Raw genomic sequence first — 16702 nt, 5'->3', positions numbered from 1 at the left:
GAGGGTATACTGAAATGAAACGACTAGCATTAGATAGGGAATCTTGGAGAGCTGCATCAAACCAGTCAAATGACTGAAGACAAAAACAAAAAAAAAAAATTATCTAAAGATAAGATGAGTCAGGTATGAGTAGTGGGATCTATTACAATAAGAGTGGGGATAAAATATTGTTATCTAGGATGGATAGACCAGTTAATTTCTTAGGATGTAAGAGAATTTTGTATGATGTGTGTAAGAATGTGTATTGTCACCTGAGGAAGCTTAGAGAATTCTAAGTGAAAGGTGTATTTAATTTATAAATTTCTATAGTTGATTGGTTAACCCAAGAAATTAATAAAGGTAATATTTTTAAATAAGATATGTCTTTTTATTATACTTAATTCTATCCAATCAAGAGGAAAATTAACTTAAATTACATTTAAGTTAATATTCATACACACACACACACACACACACACACACACACACACACACACACATATATATATATATATAGTTTATGAATTTACCCCTTATATATAATTATATTTTATATATAATATAAATTATATATAATTTCATATACCCCTTTGAAAGCATTACTTACTAACAAAATCTATTTATGTAACTCAATCTAATTAATGTGCTACGTATATAATAAATCATCTATAAATAAAAATATTAAAATTTAGACAATAAGGTTTGATTAAATAATATGGGTTACTTTTTTGATAACAAAAGTTGGATGACAGTAACAATTATAAAATTGTAAAACAAAAATAAAATTTTTTTTAAGATAAAAAAGTGAATACAGTTAATTTTTTTGAAATAAGCTAGAAACCATTATTTTTATGCATGCAACATTGCATATCTCAAAATGAAACTATAATACTTAATTTTATTTATTTCTGTTCATTAACTAAAAATATTTTTTGCTAATTTAAAAAGAAAATAGATGTGATCAAATCTTTTGTGTGTGTGTGTGTTTGTGTATCTTTGTTTCAATTTTACTCACACCACTGTATTTGCATGCACTCGCACAAGGCATAAAAAAGTTACTAGTACAAAGAGAATACGTTTTCCATAGTGTACTTAGTAATAGAAATATCCCATCTAGTTAACTTTATAAATAATAACGTTTTACAAAGTGCTTTCTATACGAATAATACTGTACGTCCCGTTTATTATTTAATATAGTAATAAAGCTTATATACAGTGTATTATACACGTGGTATTTCTGTACGTTAATTTATTTATTTAAATTATTTTTAGATCAAAAGAAACTTCATTTAAATTGATAGCGTCTAACGTATACGTACCCACATATTTATATTTACAGAAACGTTTTAGAGGTAGACAAGTTTTATACTTATTTTATACTAATTGCTATTTGTATTCCACTCGATTTATTTAAACTTGTAAGCAATATTAACTTAATTATTGCTTAAGTAAATTTTAATTTTGTTATACTAGTTCGTTATTTCTTATGGAACATCTGCCGAACTACTGCCAGTTTCCTTTGTCGAGTTTGTAGTTATTCTTTTGTTTGAGCGTGCATACGCGTGTGTGTTTTGTGTTTGAATTAGCATAAGACTTCTGTATATTTCTGTATATCTTCTGTATATTTATATTTTTAAATTGACATTTTTAAATCTGTTTTTGGATTTTATTAGATTTTTAATTATTAATGAAGTAATAATACTTCTATTATTTTCATATATTTCTACATCGTTTAACAATTTATAACCAATTGCAGGCAATTTTTCTTCCCTTCTTCACGAATTTTACAATCTCTCACAATCAAAAACACACACACACACATACATATATATATATTATATATATATAATTAAAACATGTGTAATCATAAAATCAGATTTAGTCACCAGAAATTAAACACTTTTGATAACATTCTTCAAACTATTGGACAACTAGTTAATTAATTTTTTTTTTCAGACTTATAAATTCGAAAACTAATCTATAATTTTACTTTATCTACCTTAATTTACATTTTTCAGGGAACGTATGTTTATTATTTTTTATCAATGATTAGTCATATATAAAAATCTATATAGATAAAAGTTTCATCTCATTACTACGTAGACATCTTTTTAATTTGTTCGCCATAACCGCGAAAACTACTGAACCAATCATTACGAAATTTTAACTGCAGCTTTCTTTATGACCTCCGGAATGTGCTTGTCAGTCACTGAAGTTCAACCGTTTTTTAAATTTCTACCCGCTTATTTAAATTGCTACTCTTCATACAAATTTGCCCATATTGTTTGGTCAATCGAGAGTAAATCTGACCCGTTTTTCCCCCCTTTGGAAAGCAAAAACAGATCACTGCACGCTGTTCAACCAGTACGCAAACTTCAGAAGGCTTGTCGTCATAAAATGAGATTTTGAGGTTATATACAAAACAGTTTTACTCAAAAGTCATCACAGGCTTACCAATTTACTGTTCCGAAAGTATCAAAATCCTCGTAATCGTTTTGTCTCCGCAGTTATTTGTGTTTAATATTGAATGACTTTTGTATTATTATAGTTTATTGATATGCAGTATGATGTTATTTTGATATTCAATACATTTTCGTGCCAAAATTAGTTGGAAAATTTAAAGTAAAGACAAATTACATATATACACAAGCATTCCTGAAAGTATTATCGTAACACGCAATAGGTAACTTCTAATAGGTAATTTCTGTCATGTAACATAAAAGACCGGTGTATGCATTGTATAAGATAAGACATGCCTTCCTTACCTTCCTTAGTTTTCCCTGTACTTTTTTCTGCTTTCATCTAAGGATTCTGATCTTTGTTTTTTTTGCAAACGATTTTTTTCATACGGCCTGCTTTTTTTACTAACTTATCCCAATTTTTAAATAATAATAAGTGTTCTGCCCAAAGGCAGGTTTTCACATGGCCGCCCTCCATTCTGACCGATTCTGTGCCATCCGTTTCATTTTATAGTAACTTTCTTCTTCCCTTTTTATATTGTCTACCATTTTCATTCGTCTCCGACCTCTTGCTTTCCTCCCGTTCCAAATCCTTCCAATGCCGTCACCAACAGGCAGTCACGTCTCAGCCAATGTCCCAACAAACTGCATTTTCTTCTTTTTATTATTTCAATAATCGCCCTGTCTTCTCCCACTCTATGAAGCACCTCCTCATTCCAAACGCTCAATTTCAACCCAGCTCCATCCTCCTCGAAACCCACATTTCGAAGGCCTCCAATCTTCTCTCCTCTCCCTTCCTAATAGTCCATGTCTCTGCCCGATAAAAGGCCACACTCCACACAAAACATTTTGCAAGTTTTTTCCTTACTATCAGATCTAATTTGCTACATACTACTCTCCTCATTTTGCCGAATTCTTCCTTTGCCCTCGCAACTTCCTGATCACAATTCATATCTTCCTTAATGATGCTCCCCAGGTGCTCACTTGCTCAACTTTATTTCCCCCAGTTTTAATTGTTATCCTTTTGGTGATTTGTTAATTATATTGTTTTTTTGTTTTTTTTAAATAAAAAATAAAATTAAATCATAAAAAATTAAGTATCCTAGAAAAACGTATTAAATTGAAAAACTATATTTTTTCTGTTTCTTCTTTAGAATTCGACTTTTTCTTAGTACTTATAGTTTTTTTTTAATTTGATACCAACTTTTACAAATTTAGATCTAAAAAAATTGTAAAACTTATTTTGTTTTTTTTTTTTTACTTTTAACCGTAGTTTATTTTTTTCGTTTTTTGAAATTTTCTATTATATTATTTCCTTATAAAAAACATAGGTAAATTAATTTACAATAAACGATGAATATACTCCGTATGTTGATTGTAAATCATGCTCGTATAATTGATTTTTAAATGTTTATTAAAATTTTATTAACATGTTACTTGAATTTTAAACGCCCCAGAAACTAAATTTTAATACTGCACCTAAATTTTACGTTTATTCATCATATTAAAAATTTATCTCTAATACCAATATGAGTGATTATATATGCTTATTTGTTTGTTTGTATTTACATAAATGAGACAGCAAATAAAATAAAAGCCTTCTGTTTTACGTTTGATCCCCATACCGGAAAATACAGATATTTATGTATATTAAGTGGTGAATTTTTAATTTTACGTTTGTGATCATTAAATTAAGCTTCTATTCATTTGTAATGATGCATATCTATTACAAAGTGATTGCCCAATAGTGGTTACAACATTTGTGAATTTTCGAATACGGTTACGTTTTAGTCCATGAAACTTTCATAAAATATTATGCCATAAAGCAGACCTTCAACATTACAATAGTTACATTTCATTATGTTTCTTGGCATTTTTTTTTTTTTTTTTTTAGAATAATTTTCATTTCTTTCATATTTCACCTACGTGTTTTTATCACCTACATTTTTTATCCTTGAACTTACCTATCGTTTCAGCCTTTTTTATTGTTGCAATAAGCGTATTGTTTAAATTAAATCTAGCCTCTAAATAGATAACTTAATTACTTTTATATTTTGAATCTAATCATTGATTTTAATCTAACAAAAACTTCTTAGTTAATTACTGACCTCAGGTCAGGTTCAATTTTGAGATATTAATATTAAAAAAAAATATTTAAATATAAATTCAATTAATTAAATAAAGGTTTAGGTCGTTTTCAATCATTAACATGATAGAAGATTTCCAAGTTAACTGTGCGTAACATTATGGTTTTCTTGAATTATATTCAAATTCCCCCAAATAAAAAACAAAATTCATTGAATATAATCCAGTACGGACTTCATATACATATATATTAGTTTCCTAGAAATCATAGCTCTAGAGTTATGCAGCAAGAAGGAAGTACGGTAATCAGTCAAAAGATTTGGGAATGGTTTTTTTGTATAACTAGACATTACATGACCTAGGTATCAAAAAACAAAAAAGTAGGGGATAATTTTTGTACACATGTACATGTATTGGCGTATTTGAAATTTAATAACATTTGACTAGCTGATCGATTTTGATAAAGTTTGTACAGAGACTCGTGTATTTAGAACAAGTTTTTGGTAAACCTTTTCGGATCAGTATCTCCAGGGGATGAAGTAGATAGCTTTTTTGGGTTTATTTTCTCAAACTTTTGCAAACATAATCCCATTTATATTAACAACAGTACATGCGTACATGATATCTTAATATTATTTCTTTTTAAAATTTTTCCCCAGAATTCCCTCTTCCCAAAAATAAAAAAAAAAGCTATCTTTTTATTTATTGCATATTTTTTAACCGATTCTCTTTGTCTTCCTGGTCATAGTAGTTGCGCAAGTGAACCAAAAAAATACTTTGAGGGCAATATTAGGGACAGGGAAACCGATAAAAGTTTTAAAATAACGATTTTTTTTTGATTTTTTAAAACTTTATTTATTTTCATGTATCATTTTTCTACTATATAAGAATAAATGCCAGGCAAGTATTACAACTTTTTGTGAGCTTTTTTTATTTACATATTTATTAATATGTAAATCTTTCCACATAATTTTTTCATCAAGAAAACAAGTTGCATAATTGTTTTAATTAACGCTTTTATTCAGTTTATCCTGGGCACATAATTTTTTTTCTTTAGGTAAACCCAGTTAATGAATCGTATAACAACTTTATTAAATAACAGTTGATGACAGTTTAGGTACAACAGTTCCTTACTTCGTTATTTTTTATTGATTCGTTCTTAAAAATTTAATACATGCCTCAATTTAAAAAAGTACTGTTTTTCTTTGTTTTTGGCACACAACAAAGATTCGTTATTAGTGCCGTTTCTTTTATTGACAACAAGCCTTCTTAACTAAGACATGAATAGCCACGATAATTACATAAAAAAAGTACCGCAATCGTTCAGTTTACTACCCGAATAAAAGTAATAACCTTAACCTAATATTAATAACCTAATATCTATAATAACCTTAGTAATAAAAATAATAACTTCGGTTAACTATAGAAATCCGGTTTATCAAATGTAGTTTGAAGAGTTAAGATTTTATCATATTACAATCGCTTATTTTAAATATTTTATTCTCTAAGACTTTCTGAGTGTTACAAAACCATCAGATTGTAAGAAATGTATTTTACAATCTTACCCAGGATCTCTTGCTACTTTTAGTTATAGCTTTTGGGGTCAATCCTTTCAAAATTTTGCTCCAAAATGCCTCCTTCTTCAAAAATTTAAAAAAGCTATCTTTTTATTTATTGCATATTTTTTAACCGACTTTTTTCTTCCTTATCATAGTAGCGCAACTGACCCAAAAAAATACTTTGGGAGCAATATTGGAGGTGGAAGCCAATCAAAGTTTAAAAATATCTATTTTTAAATTTTTATAGATTTTAAATTTAATTAGTTTAGCTTTTATCTTCTGTTTAATTAATTTTTGATCGATTTTAAATTAAACATACATACTTGCCAACAATTTATTAGTGCCTAATTTTTTGCTCTCTAATTTAATGAAACATTAGAGTTTTCTTATTTCTAGTCGCCTAATCAATAATTAAGTTTTTTGTTTTGTTTTTTTTTTTTTGCTAGAAAAAAATAGGAACGTTTTATTCTCTAATGTAAGATCTTTTTTTTTAAATTTCTGACTTGGTAAAACATCAATTAAAAATATTTAGTAAATACAATTTAAATAATCTGTATCTACATTTTACTTTGCTTCCTCAGTTCTCTTTAATCCCCTTCACTGTTCCATTGTTTCTCTTTTTCTCATTTACTTCACTACGTGTAATCAATCTCTCTCCCTCCCTCTGAACACACGTGAATATGTGAGTACATATTTTTACTCATCTATTCGCATACATTAGTCTGTAAATGCAATTCAGTACAACTTTATGAATTCCCTGAAGTTAGATGACACCTGTAGATGAAAATTAATACAGAGTGTCTCACTAAGAATAGAAAGTAATTGTAGATATGTTCTACTGGAGAAAATATGAAAAATTCATATAAAACTAAACTCAGCAACGCTTTATTTCTGTTACAGCTAACAGAAATTTTAACTCTGATTAAATATAAAATAAATTAAACTTCCATCAAACCTTCAATTGAGCTTTGATGGTTTTTTAAATTCTTTTGATTTTATATAAATTTTCTCATAAATTACTGAAGATACATCTCTGAGACCTCTTTTCTTATTAATTTTTCTGGTCAAAAAACACAAAACACTAGTTTTTCCGTATAATTTATAGCAAGAATTTCAACAAATTCATTTTACCGTTAAAGCAGAAGTCATTTCGAAATGTTTTCGCTAGTCGTAAATTGAAAATAAAGCGTTACAAAACCTATCTTTGATATGACTTTTTTTCTTTATTTTTATCAATAGGCATAATCTGAAATAATTCCCGTTTCTAGCTGAGACACCCCACATATAAATCCATTTAGTTCTGTTTTCAATTCTAGCGAGTGATTCAAAAAGGACTTCAGAACTTTAAAAACATATAAAAATTTGTTTAGATAACTTACAAATTTGATTGAGATCTCATTTAACAGCGAATCACATCAAGTTTTGACTAATATAGTTCATTACAACCGAATTCGGCCACCAGTGTTGTTAAAAATGGATACATTTACTGGTACGGAACGTGCTCGCTCCGTGTTTTGGTTTGACGAATTGCAGTCAGCAACTGCAGTTTAATGTAATTTTCGCAGAACGTATGGTAGGGAGCCTCCCAGTAGCATACAATTTACTCTTGCAACAAAACCTTCGATGAGAAAGGTTTTTCTAATAAATATACGAAATCACCAGAAGCCCACGCATCCCTGAAGCTGCTGCGGAACAACTCAGAAAGCTTTACACGTAGTCCAAAGAAATCAACTCTACGTGCATCACGTAAGACTGGCATTCCACAAACTGTCTGGCGCAAATTACGTAAACGATTGTACTTGAAGTCATACAAATAATCATGGATTAACACAATACAGATGATAATAAATTTGCTGGGCTGTGGTTTTGTGTGTAAATGATGGATAGAATTGCATACGATGATACATTTTTAAAAAATGTAATTTTTAGTGATGAGTCAACGTTTCACATCAGTGGTAAGGTAAACACTGTCGAATATGGGGTAGAGAAATCCCTGATGAAACTTTGCAGCACATTCGTGACAGTCCTAAGATCAATGTTTTTTAACCCTAAGCAAACAAAGTCTGTACAGCCCGTTCTTCTTCCAGAAAACAACCATAAATAAATAAATTTAAATTTTCTAATTCCTCAGTTAGACGACGATGACCAAGATAGATGTTATTACTATCAGAAAGACGGGCACACCTCACTACCGCCTAGATGGCCGAGATTTTCTTTATACTCGATCCCCAGGTCGGCGGATTGGTCGTGAAGGTTCAATTGGCAAGGCTCGCCAATCTGGGGCTCGCTCCCCAGTTTTGTCATTGTGCTCTAATTATTATTTTGTTGTTTTTAATTTAATATGCAATAGCACTGACCTAGACAATTATTTAGCACTCTCAGATTTCCTAAAACCTTAAAATAAAAATTCTAATGAAGTTAATTTTGAGTTTCTGATAAAATTCTTATCTGAAAGGCACCGTTATTTGTATCGGATGCACAAACAGAATTGAAAAAAATGGAAAATTTATTCTGGTTTTAAAAAAACATTGTCGGCGCATTAAAGTTGAACTTCTGTATTTATCATTTAGGAGAATCTTTTTTCTTTGTTCATGCATCTTGAAAGGGCAAAAACTGTTTTGATAAAAAGTACCAAAATATTCTTTATCTGTAAATATTACTGTACATCATATTTTATGAAAAAAAATAAATTAGAGAATAGAATTTTTTATGGGAGGTTTTATACCACTTTATTGACGTGCCGAAAAGTTTAAGAAACAAAGCAAATATTCAGCTAGCCAGCACAACATCGCCTTAAACTAAACCCGTAACATTTAAGAAAGAAAAATACAGACCTTGATCAAATTCAATTAAATCTTAAGAAAATCTAGAAAAACACTGCTTATCAACAAATTATCTCTCCGGATCTATATTTTTCTTCCTTATTACTTGAATTGCTGTAAAAACGAAATGAAATAAATAAAGATTTTGATAAAATTTATTAAAAAAGATTATTACTCTTTTAGTTATGTAAAGCATCTATTCAAGCAATTAGCGAGTGAAATTCCGGCTATCTCTTTGATTCTGTGTTGTTTGTTCTTTATTAATTATGCTAGTAATGTCTAAAATTTATAATTTGATCCGTTTGTATGTTTGAATACGTAACCATACCTATATAATTTTTCTTAATTTATTTGGTTATCCGTTAAAATCCGTTTATTTATAATATTTAAAGAAAAAGTGTCTAGCTTTCGCTCGAAAACATAGTGCTCAAAATTTCAAAACTCATTCGTAGTATAATTTCATCTCATTACAATTTTCACGAAATTTTTTATAATTCAATTTTATCAATTTGCTAAGGGTATTAAAAATCTTATTGTATTGTTTGCATTGAAGTAGTTAATACACGTGTCGTCACTTACTAACGTCATCACGTATATATCTGTAAATGAGTTGTTATACATATGTTTTACTTTATACATTCAAAATATCTGTTCGTTTGTGCTCTGTGTGTGTGTGTGTGTGTGTGTGTGTGTGTGTGTGTGTGTGCGTGTATGTGTATGTGTGCGTGTTTATTTGTTTGTTGGTACAGGTGAGCGTACGTCACAATCCGTATTATGTACACTGTCGGCGCATTCACCAGGTAAATGTTACTGCTGTTCGGTAAATTGAATGTTAATAACGTCTAATTAATTAGCAATTTCAATCATGTTTATCATTGTTTTGTTATTTGAACAGCATACCTACTGTTTCTGTTACTAAAATAATAATAGTAGTAATTACAAAAATACTTTTTCGCTTTTTCAATTTTTATAAAATTACTTTTTTACTGGCTTCTAAAAGAATGAGATTTTCATCTCAACCGACTCAAAATAGCCAAAACTAAAAAAAAAAAGATAAATTATCAAAAAAAATGATAATTCTTAATTCAGGTCTATTGTGACATCCTTTTTTAAAACATTCCTTTGCTATCTATATTAATATTAGATATACTTGGATTTTCAGTGTTCAAAATTAAATTTTAAGATAAAGTTTAAAAGATCTGAAATTTTAAGTAAGGGTCCCATTCAACCCTCTTGTTTTGGAAAATATTTATTTATAAACTTTTAAGTTTATTTATCAGAGTAATTATTTTCGTCAATAAGTGGTAGAAACAAGTGCGTCTCTTTTTCTGTTTAGCCTCCGGAACCACCGTAAGGAATTATTTCAGAGTATGAATGAGGATTATATGTATGAATGTAAATGAAGTATAGTCTTGTACCCTCTCTGGTCTACCATTCCTGAGACGTGTGGTTAATTAAAACCCAACCACCAAAGAATACCGATATGCACGATCTAGTACACAAATCTGTATAAAAGTAACTGCCTTTACTATGATTTGAACCTTAGAACTCTCAACTTCGAAATCAACTGATTTGCGATGACGAGTTCACACTAGACCAATCCGGTGGGTTAAGTGTGGATCTACATATACAGTATTACTACTAATTTTGTTGAGCCGTATTTGTAGGTCCTATTATTTTAGATGGAAATCTTACTGGAGATGCTAATTGCAACTTGTTAGCTAATAGGATTCTACAAAATATCCAAGAAAAATCGTGAACAATTATATAACTTATGGTTTCAGCAAGTTGTGGTACCACTTCACTATTATCTAAAGGCACAGCAAATTTTAAATGAAACATTTCCAGATCAACGGATAGTTCGTAGAGAAGTCATAGAATAGCCTGCCAGGTCTCCAGATCTGTTTCCTCTAGATCATTGATTCTCAAACTTTTTCGCCCACCGCCCACATTGTGAATCAAAAATTTTCTAGTGCCCCCAAAATTTTTAAACTTGCCATCTGTTAAAATTAATAATTTCAATTATTGTTTTTAAGATGCGCTCTTAAAAATAGCAATTGCAATTATTGTTTTTAAACGTGGCATGTCCTATTTTTGAGTTGAAACTTATATTTTAAATGAGGGCATTTAAAACGCATATTTAATCATATTTGGAAGTATTTTTATTAACATTACTTTCAAAAAAATTACGTATCTACATAGTTATACAACAACAATAGTGATAGCAATTATATAACAATATAATAATTAAAACTAACTTTCAATTGAAAGACATACAAAAAAAATCTTATTTGGACAATACATGACTTCCTTTATGGCTATTAAATTACATTTTCACATTTTTTTTAAAATGAAAAGTTCATATATTTTTATTTCATTACAAATTTCTAATATTTTTTTTTGTTATTATTTAATTATTATTCATCGTAAAAATTTGTGTATAATAATAAGTTAATAATTATTAATAAATCAGTATGTTTAAATGAAAAATAAAAAGTTAAAAAAAAGGAGATGAAGTCTGATTCGAACCGATGTGCCTTCCCCTGAGATCCAGATATTACATTAATTAAAATTTTATTTGGCTATAACTCTAAACCAATGAAAATAAGTACCACTTATGACATATCGGTGAAAAGCTCTCAATGAGGGCTTATTACTGCAGTTAAGAAAAAGTCCAAATTTCTTTGGATTTTGGGCTTTTTTGGACACTTTTGATTTAGTCGATTGCAATCAAAAAGGGAGGTGCACAACTAGATGTTACAACAGTCCTAAATCAAAATTTCAACATCCTACGGCTAATCATATTTGAGTTATGCGATACAGACGTCACGCCGAAACTAGTCAAAATGGATATTTCCGTTGAAATCTGGAAACCGAAATTTTTCGCGATCACAATACTTCCTTTACTTCATACAAGGAAATAAATAGTGTTTCCTTCAACTTATTTTATCTTTATAAATTCATCTTAATAATTTTAATGTTCAGCCACAATAAGTATATGTATGTAGTTTATATATTGTAGTATATATATATATATATATATATATATATATATGTAGAGTTATGTAGTTTAAATCAATCTGTTTTTTTTAATCTATTAGTATCAATATTTTTTCATAAATGATAAGCTGGCAGTAAGTTTATTTCGCAATTAAATGTATATCTCCTTCTTCTTAATAACTTTCTTTCTTTTTCCTGTTTAGCCTCCAGAAATTACCGTTCAGGTATTACTTCAGAGGATGATTTGTGTGAGTGTAAATGAAGTGTAGTCTTGTACAGTCTCAGTTCGACCATTTCTGAGATGTGAGGTTAATTGAAACCCAACCACCAAAGAACACCGGTATCCAAGATCTAGTGATAAAATCCGTATAAAAGTAACTAACTGCCTTTAGTAGAACTTGAACCCTGGAACTCTCGACTTCCAAATCAACTGATTTGGGAAGATGCTTCACCACTAAACCAACACGATGGATTTCTTCTTAATAACTAAGAAGGATTTTTCTTTTACGTTCAATTAGTCTAAAATATTGTAAAACCCAAGTTTTTAATTTTTTTCGAATATAAATTTTTCTCATCCATGTTTCAACGGATGTTTTACTTGAGAAGAAAGGCTTGAGAAAAGTGAATCTCTCATAAGTCGTGATAATTTCACCTCCCATTGTCGTATTCTTTTTTCTCCTACAATAAAAATTATCGCGTAATAAATATTAATAAAAAGAATAAGAAAAATTCGATTAAAATATTTTTTATCTATATGATTAATCTCCCGTTTCATGCACTGCTCTTTAAATTATTGAATAGAATATTAAATTCTAATCTTAATTCAATATACGTTTTAAATAAATCGTTAATATTTCACTTTATAATATTTTGACCATATTACAAAAAACTATATATATATAATATTCTTTACCGTACTTTTATAAAATCACGTTGTAGTGTAGTTATTCACAATTTTGCGTTGCTGCTTTGAGAATTTCCTTTTTTTATATCTTCCAGCTGTCGGGTGTCTTTTATGCAACTTTCTTTGTTCCCAAATCGTGTCCTCACTTACATCTTACAAGGCAATTTTACCAAAGGATATATTCACTGCGGTTAGCCTATATACATTTTATTGATTTCACATTGTATTTCTTTTTCTTCCTCTTCTTTGTCCGTCGGTTTTTTTTCAACTTATCTTCATTCAAAACAATCGGTTAGCTCAGTTTAACCTCTCCACTTTTTTTCTATTCTTTGATGTAAACGTGTAATAGAATTCTTTGAATTAAATATTTTTATTGCTTAAACGATTTTATTGGATAATTTTTTTTTTAATACTATCAGGATATTATCCCTTGAAATTTAGTTTGAATAATTGCTGTTTGTGTTTCAACCTACATCAAAAAAAGAGAAGGTTAAACAATTTTTTTTTCTGTGGAAGGTTCTTTGGTAGTTCTTTGGTTCTTTGTAAGTTTTCCCATATAATTTACATGGAAAATCTTTGAAACGAAAATTTAATTTCGATAATCTGTGTTTTTTTTTTTTTTTTTTTTTTTCTTAGTTATGTTAATTGTTATAACATAATGGTAGGTAGCCAATTATCATTCTGATATAAAAAGTATTTATATGTAAAAATAGAAGAAAATATGTAAAAATAGTTGGAAAACTTCAGGTAAAAAGTAACTCTCTGCATTTCAGAAAACCTTAACTCACACATGGTAGTAATTTCTTAGTGTTAGTTTCTTTTTTCATTTTCTTTCATATTTTTATCAAAATGCAGGTTTTTCGCTTTTTTTGTTTTTACGAATAGCTTTATTTTGTACAGGCAGCGTTTATTGTAGTCCTACCTATACTTTAAATAAAAATAACAAATTTAAAAAAATACTAAAAGAAAAGGAAAGTAAAGAAAAGTAAAAAGATCTAAAAGTAAAAAAGCATAATTCTACCATTCTTTCTTCATATTTGGGTTGATCAGCTAATTCTTTGTACTAAAAGGTGCCGGTTACATAAATTAATACCAAACAACTTCTTAAGGTTAGATTATTGTTTACTTATTACGTCATATATTTATCATTATTTTTTATATGTAATTAAATATCATACTATAATTTACAGTTTAATAAATTGATGTATATTTAAATATAAATTAAGTTTTATATATTTAGGTTATTAGTTTCAAGGTTATTCATTTAATATTTTTAACAAGACTAGGACAGAATAATATGTTCCCAAATAATTAGTTTCCAGAGTGATAAGAGGCGGGTATGGATCTTACAAAATTATTTACTCAATAAAGAAGTCCATATGATCTTTTTTTCCTTATGTGTACGCTACAATCTGTAGTAGTGAACAATAAGCAATCACCCACGGCCCAATGAAATGAATATATGAATGACATGTAAATGAGGTATACTCTTGTACAGACTTAAGCCGACCATTTCTGAAACGTGTGTTTATTTGAACCATAACCACCAAAGTAGACCGGTCTACTGTCTAGTATTCAAATCCGTATAAAAGCAACTAACTTTTACTAGGATTTGGACCTCAGAAATCTCGACTTCGAAAATCAGCTATTAAACAACTGATATGCGACGACGAGTTAACCACTAGACCAGCCCGATGGGTATGGTCATATCATGACTGAACAATAATTTTTTAATATATCTAAACTTCAGTATTTTGAAATCTGCTCCAACTTCATGGGATAATACGTTCTTTTTGTTTTTTATTTTTTTTCAATTTGGTGCTAACTTCTAAGAGTCAAAATTTAAAGAAATGGGAAAAATAATATTTACTTTAAGGTTATTTTTTGAAAACAGTATTTTTTTCAAAAACAAGATTTTATTATAAACATGATAATAAAATTAATTAATTTTATAATTTATTTTTCTTTAAATAAGAACGTAAGTAATTATTTTTTAACGAAAAGTCAACCGTTAGATAAATGTTAAGCCCATCATCTCAAACATTAAAAGATAATAATTATAAAAACTGTCATTGATGTTGCTGAGTTTTCTTAATATTTGGATAGTGCTTACAATTTAACCCCAACTTCGAATGATAGATTTTAAAATTGTTTTTATTTTAAACGATCTCGCGTATTATTTTTTAATCATTAAAGTTCGTTAAAAAAAAATAAAATGTACTTATTTTCTTATTTAAAAAAAAATAAATTTAAAAATGAACTGATATTTTAATTCAGAAAATCCTAAAATTCGTATAAAATCAACCCTGTAGTATATAATATTCTTTCTTAAGTTACCATAAAATGCCATTAAAAATACCTGATGATACTTCTTTTTGGAGAGTTATGTTTTTGGAAAGGACTATTTTAACAAAATTGTATTTCAAATACGTAAATATTTACCCCAGTATTTTCATTTTAATGACTTTTTATTTGGCGAAATAGCAAAAAAATAATTTCAATTGATATAATTAAAAGTAAAATGTTACAAACGTTTATATAAATATTTTTAATAGCAGAGATCTATTATCCTAATTTTATTCCTGTGTTAAAAGGTTGAAAATTGTTATTTTGATAATACTTCATATACGGAAATTTTTTTTTTAATTCAATTCAGTAGGCTGAAATATTCTTAACTTAGATTATATATTATAAATGTATTATGTATTAATTCGTATTATATTATGTTCATAACATTGAAGAACATATTCTTAGAATAAATCCATAATTTTTAGCATTTTTTTAAAGCTTTTATGGAATTGTAAAAGATCATTTTTTTTCGACAACTATAAAAACATACACGAGTAGATTTTTCATTAAAACCTTCGAAATAAGAATTTCAATATTTAATGAATTTTGAAATACTTTTAATTACTATTGTTTTGCTAAAAATATAAAAAAAATTTACACTTAACATAATATTTTTGTACTTTTTTGTTTAAGGTAAAGCACGAAGTATTATGGAGGACTCTGGAGCGCCTACCTCACACTCGGTTGGGTCGGCTTCGGGACTGCAACACGCACGAGGCAATCACAGAATTATGTGATGATTATTCACTCATAGACAACGAGTATTTTTTTGATAGGCACCCGAAGTCATTCAGTTCCATCCTAAACTTTTATAGAACTGGAAAATTACATCTGGTCGATGAGATGTGTGTACTAGCTTTTAGTGACGATCTCGAGTACTGGGGTGTCGATGAACTGTATTTAGAATCGTGTTGCCAACATAAATACCATCAACGTAAGGAACACGTTCATGAAGAAATGCGAAAGGAGGCGGAATCCCTTCGGCAAAGGGATGAAGAAGAATTTGGTGATGGAAAATGTGCCCATTATCAACAATTCCTTTGGGACCTTTTAGAAAAACCAACTACTTCCATTGCTGCCCGGGTTAGAATTTTTTTAATTAAAAATTAATAATTAACATCTGTGGTGGATCTTCTAACTGTATTTAATCCTAAAATAACACACATCTCCTTAATAATTATTTATTAATTTTTCTTTTTTTATTAATTCAGCTTTTTTTTATCGCTATCCTTTTAATTTTTATCTTTTTTTTAATTTTATAGATTATAATTATTTAATCTTTATAAAAAAGGGTGTACTTAATTAATCTTAGATTTACTTTTGTTTATTTTTGTTTCTTTTTATTGGTCTTTTTCTTCTCTGTTTAATTTTATAATCTTAGCTTTAATTTATTCTTTTGCATTATTAGGTAAGCTTAAACGAAAAATATATACATGTAGACTATGTTTTACATGGAATTTTTAAAAAGTAACGTTCAATATACATTAAAAGTTGCGCATTAGAAGTACGATAAATTATTATTTAGGCATAAAATTTAAATAATAT

At 28.4% G+C, this 16702-nt stretch overlaps 1 protein-coding gene across 1 annotated transcript in view; it reads left to right on the top strand.

Annotated features, from left to right (window-relative positions):
* Positions 1 to 16702, top strand: part of Shab (potassium voltage-gated channel shaker cognate b) — a 506172-nt gene that overhangs the window by 352161 nt on the left and 137309 nt on the right. Inside the window, exon 4 of the mRNA XM_075368331.1 lies at positions 15791 to 16240. Coding sequence (XP_075224446.1) covers positions 15791 to 16240 — 450 coding nt within the window. The remainder of the gene's footprint in view (positions 1 to 15790; positions 16241 to 16702) is intronic.

Source organism: Lycorma delicatula, chromosome 6 (genome assembly GCF_047948215.1).
Source record: "Lycorma delicatula isolate Av1 chromosome 6, ASM4794821v1, whole genome shotgun sequence".
Taxonomy (NCBI): domain Eukaryota; kingdom Metazoa; phylum Arthropoda; class Insecta; order Hemiptera; family Fulgoridae; genus Lycorma; species Lycorma delicatula.
This window is presented reverse-complemented; position numbering and strand designations above follow the sequence as displayed.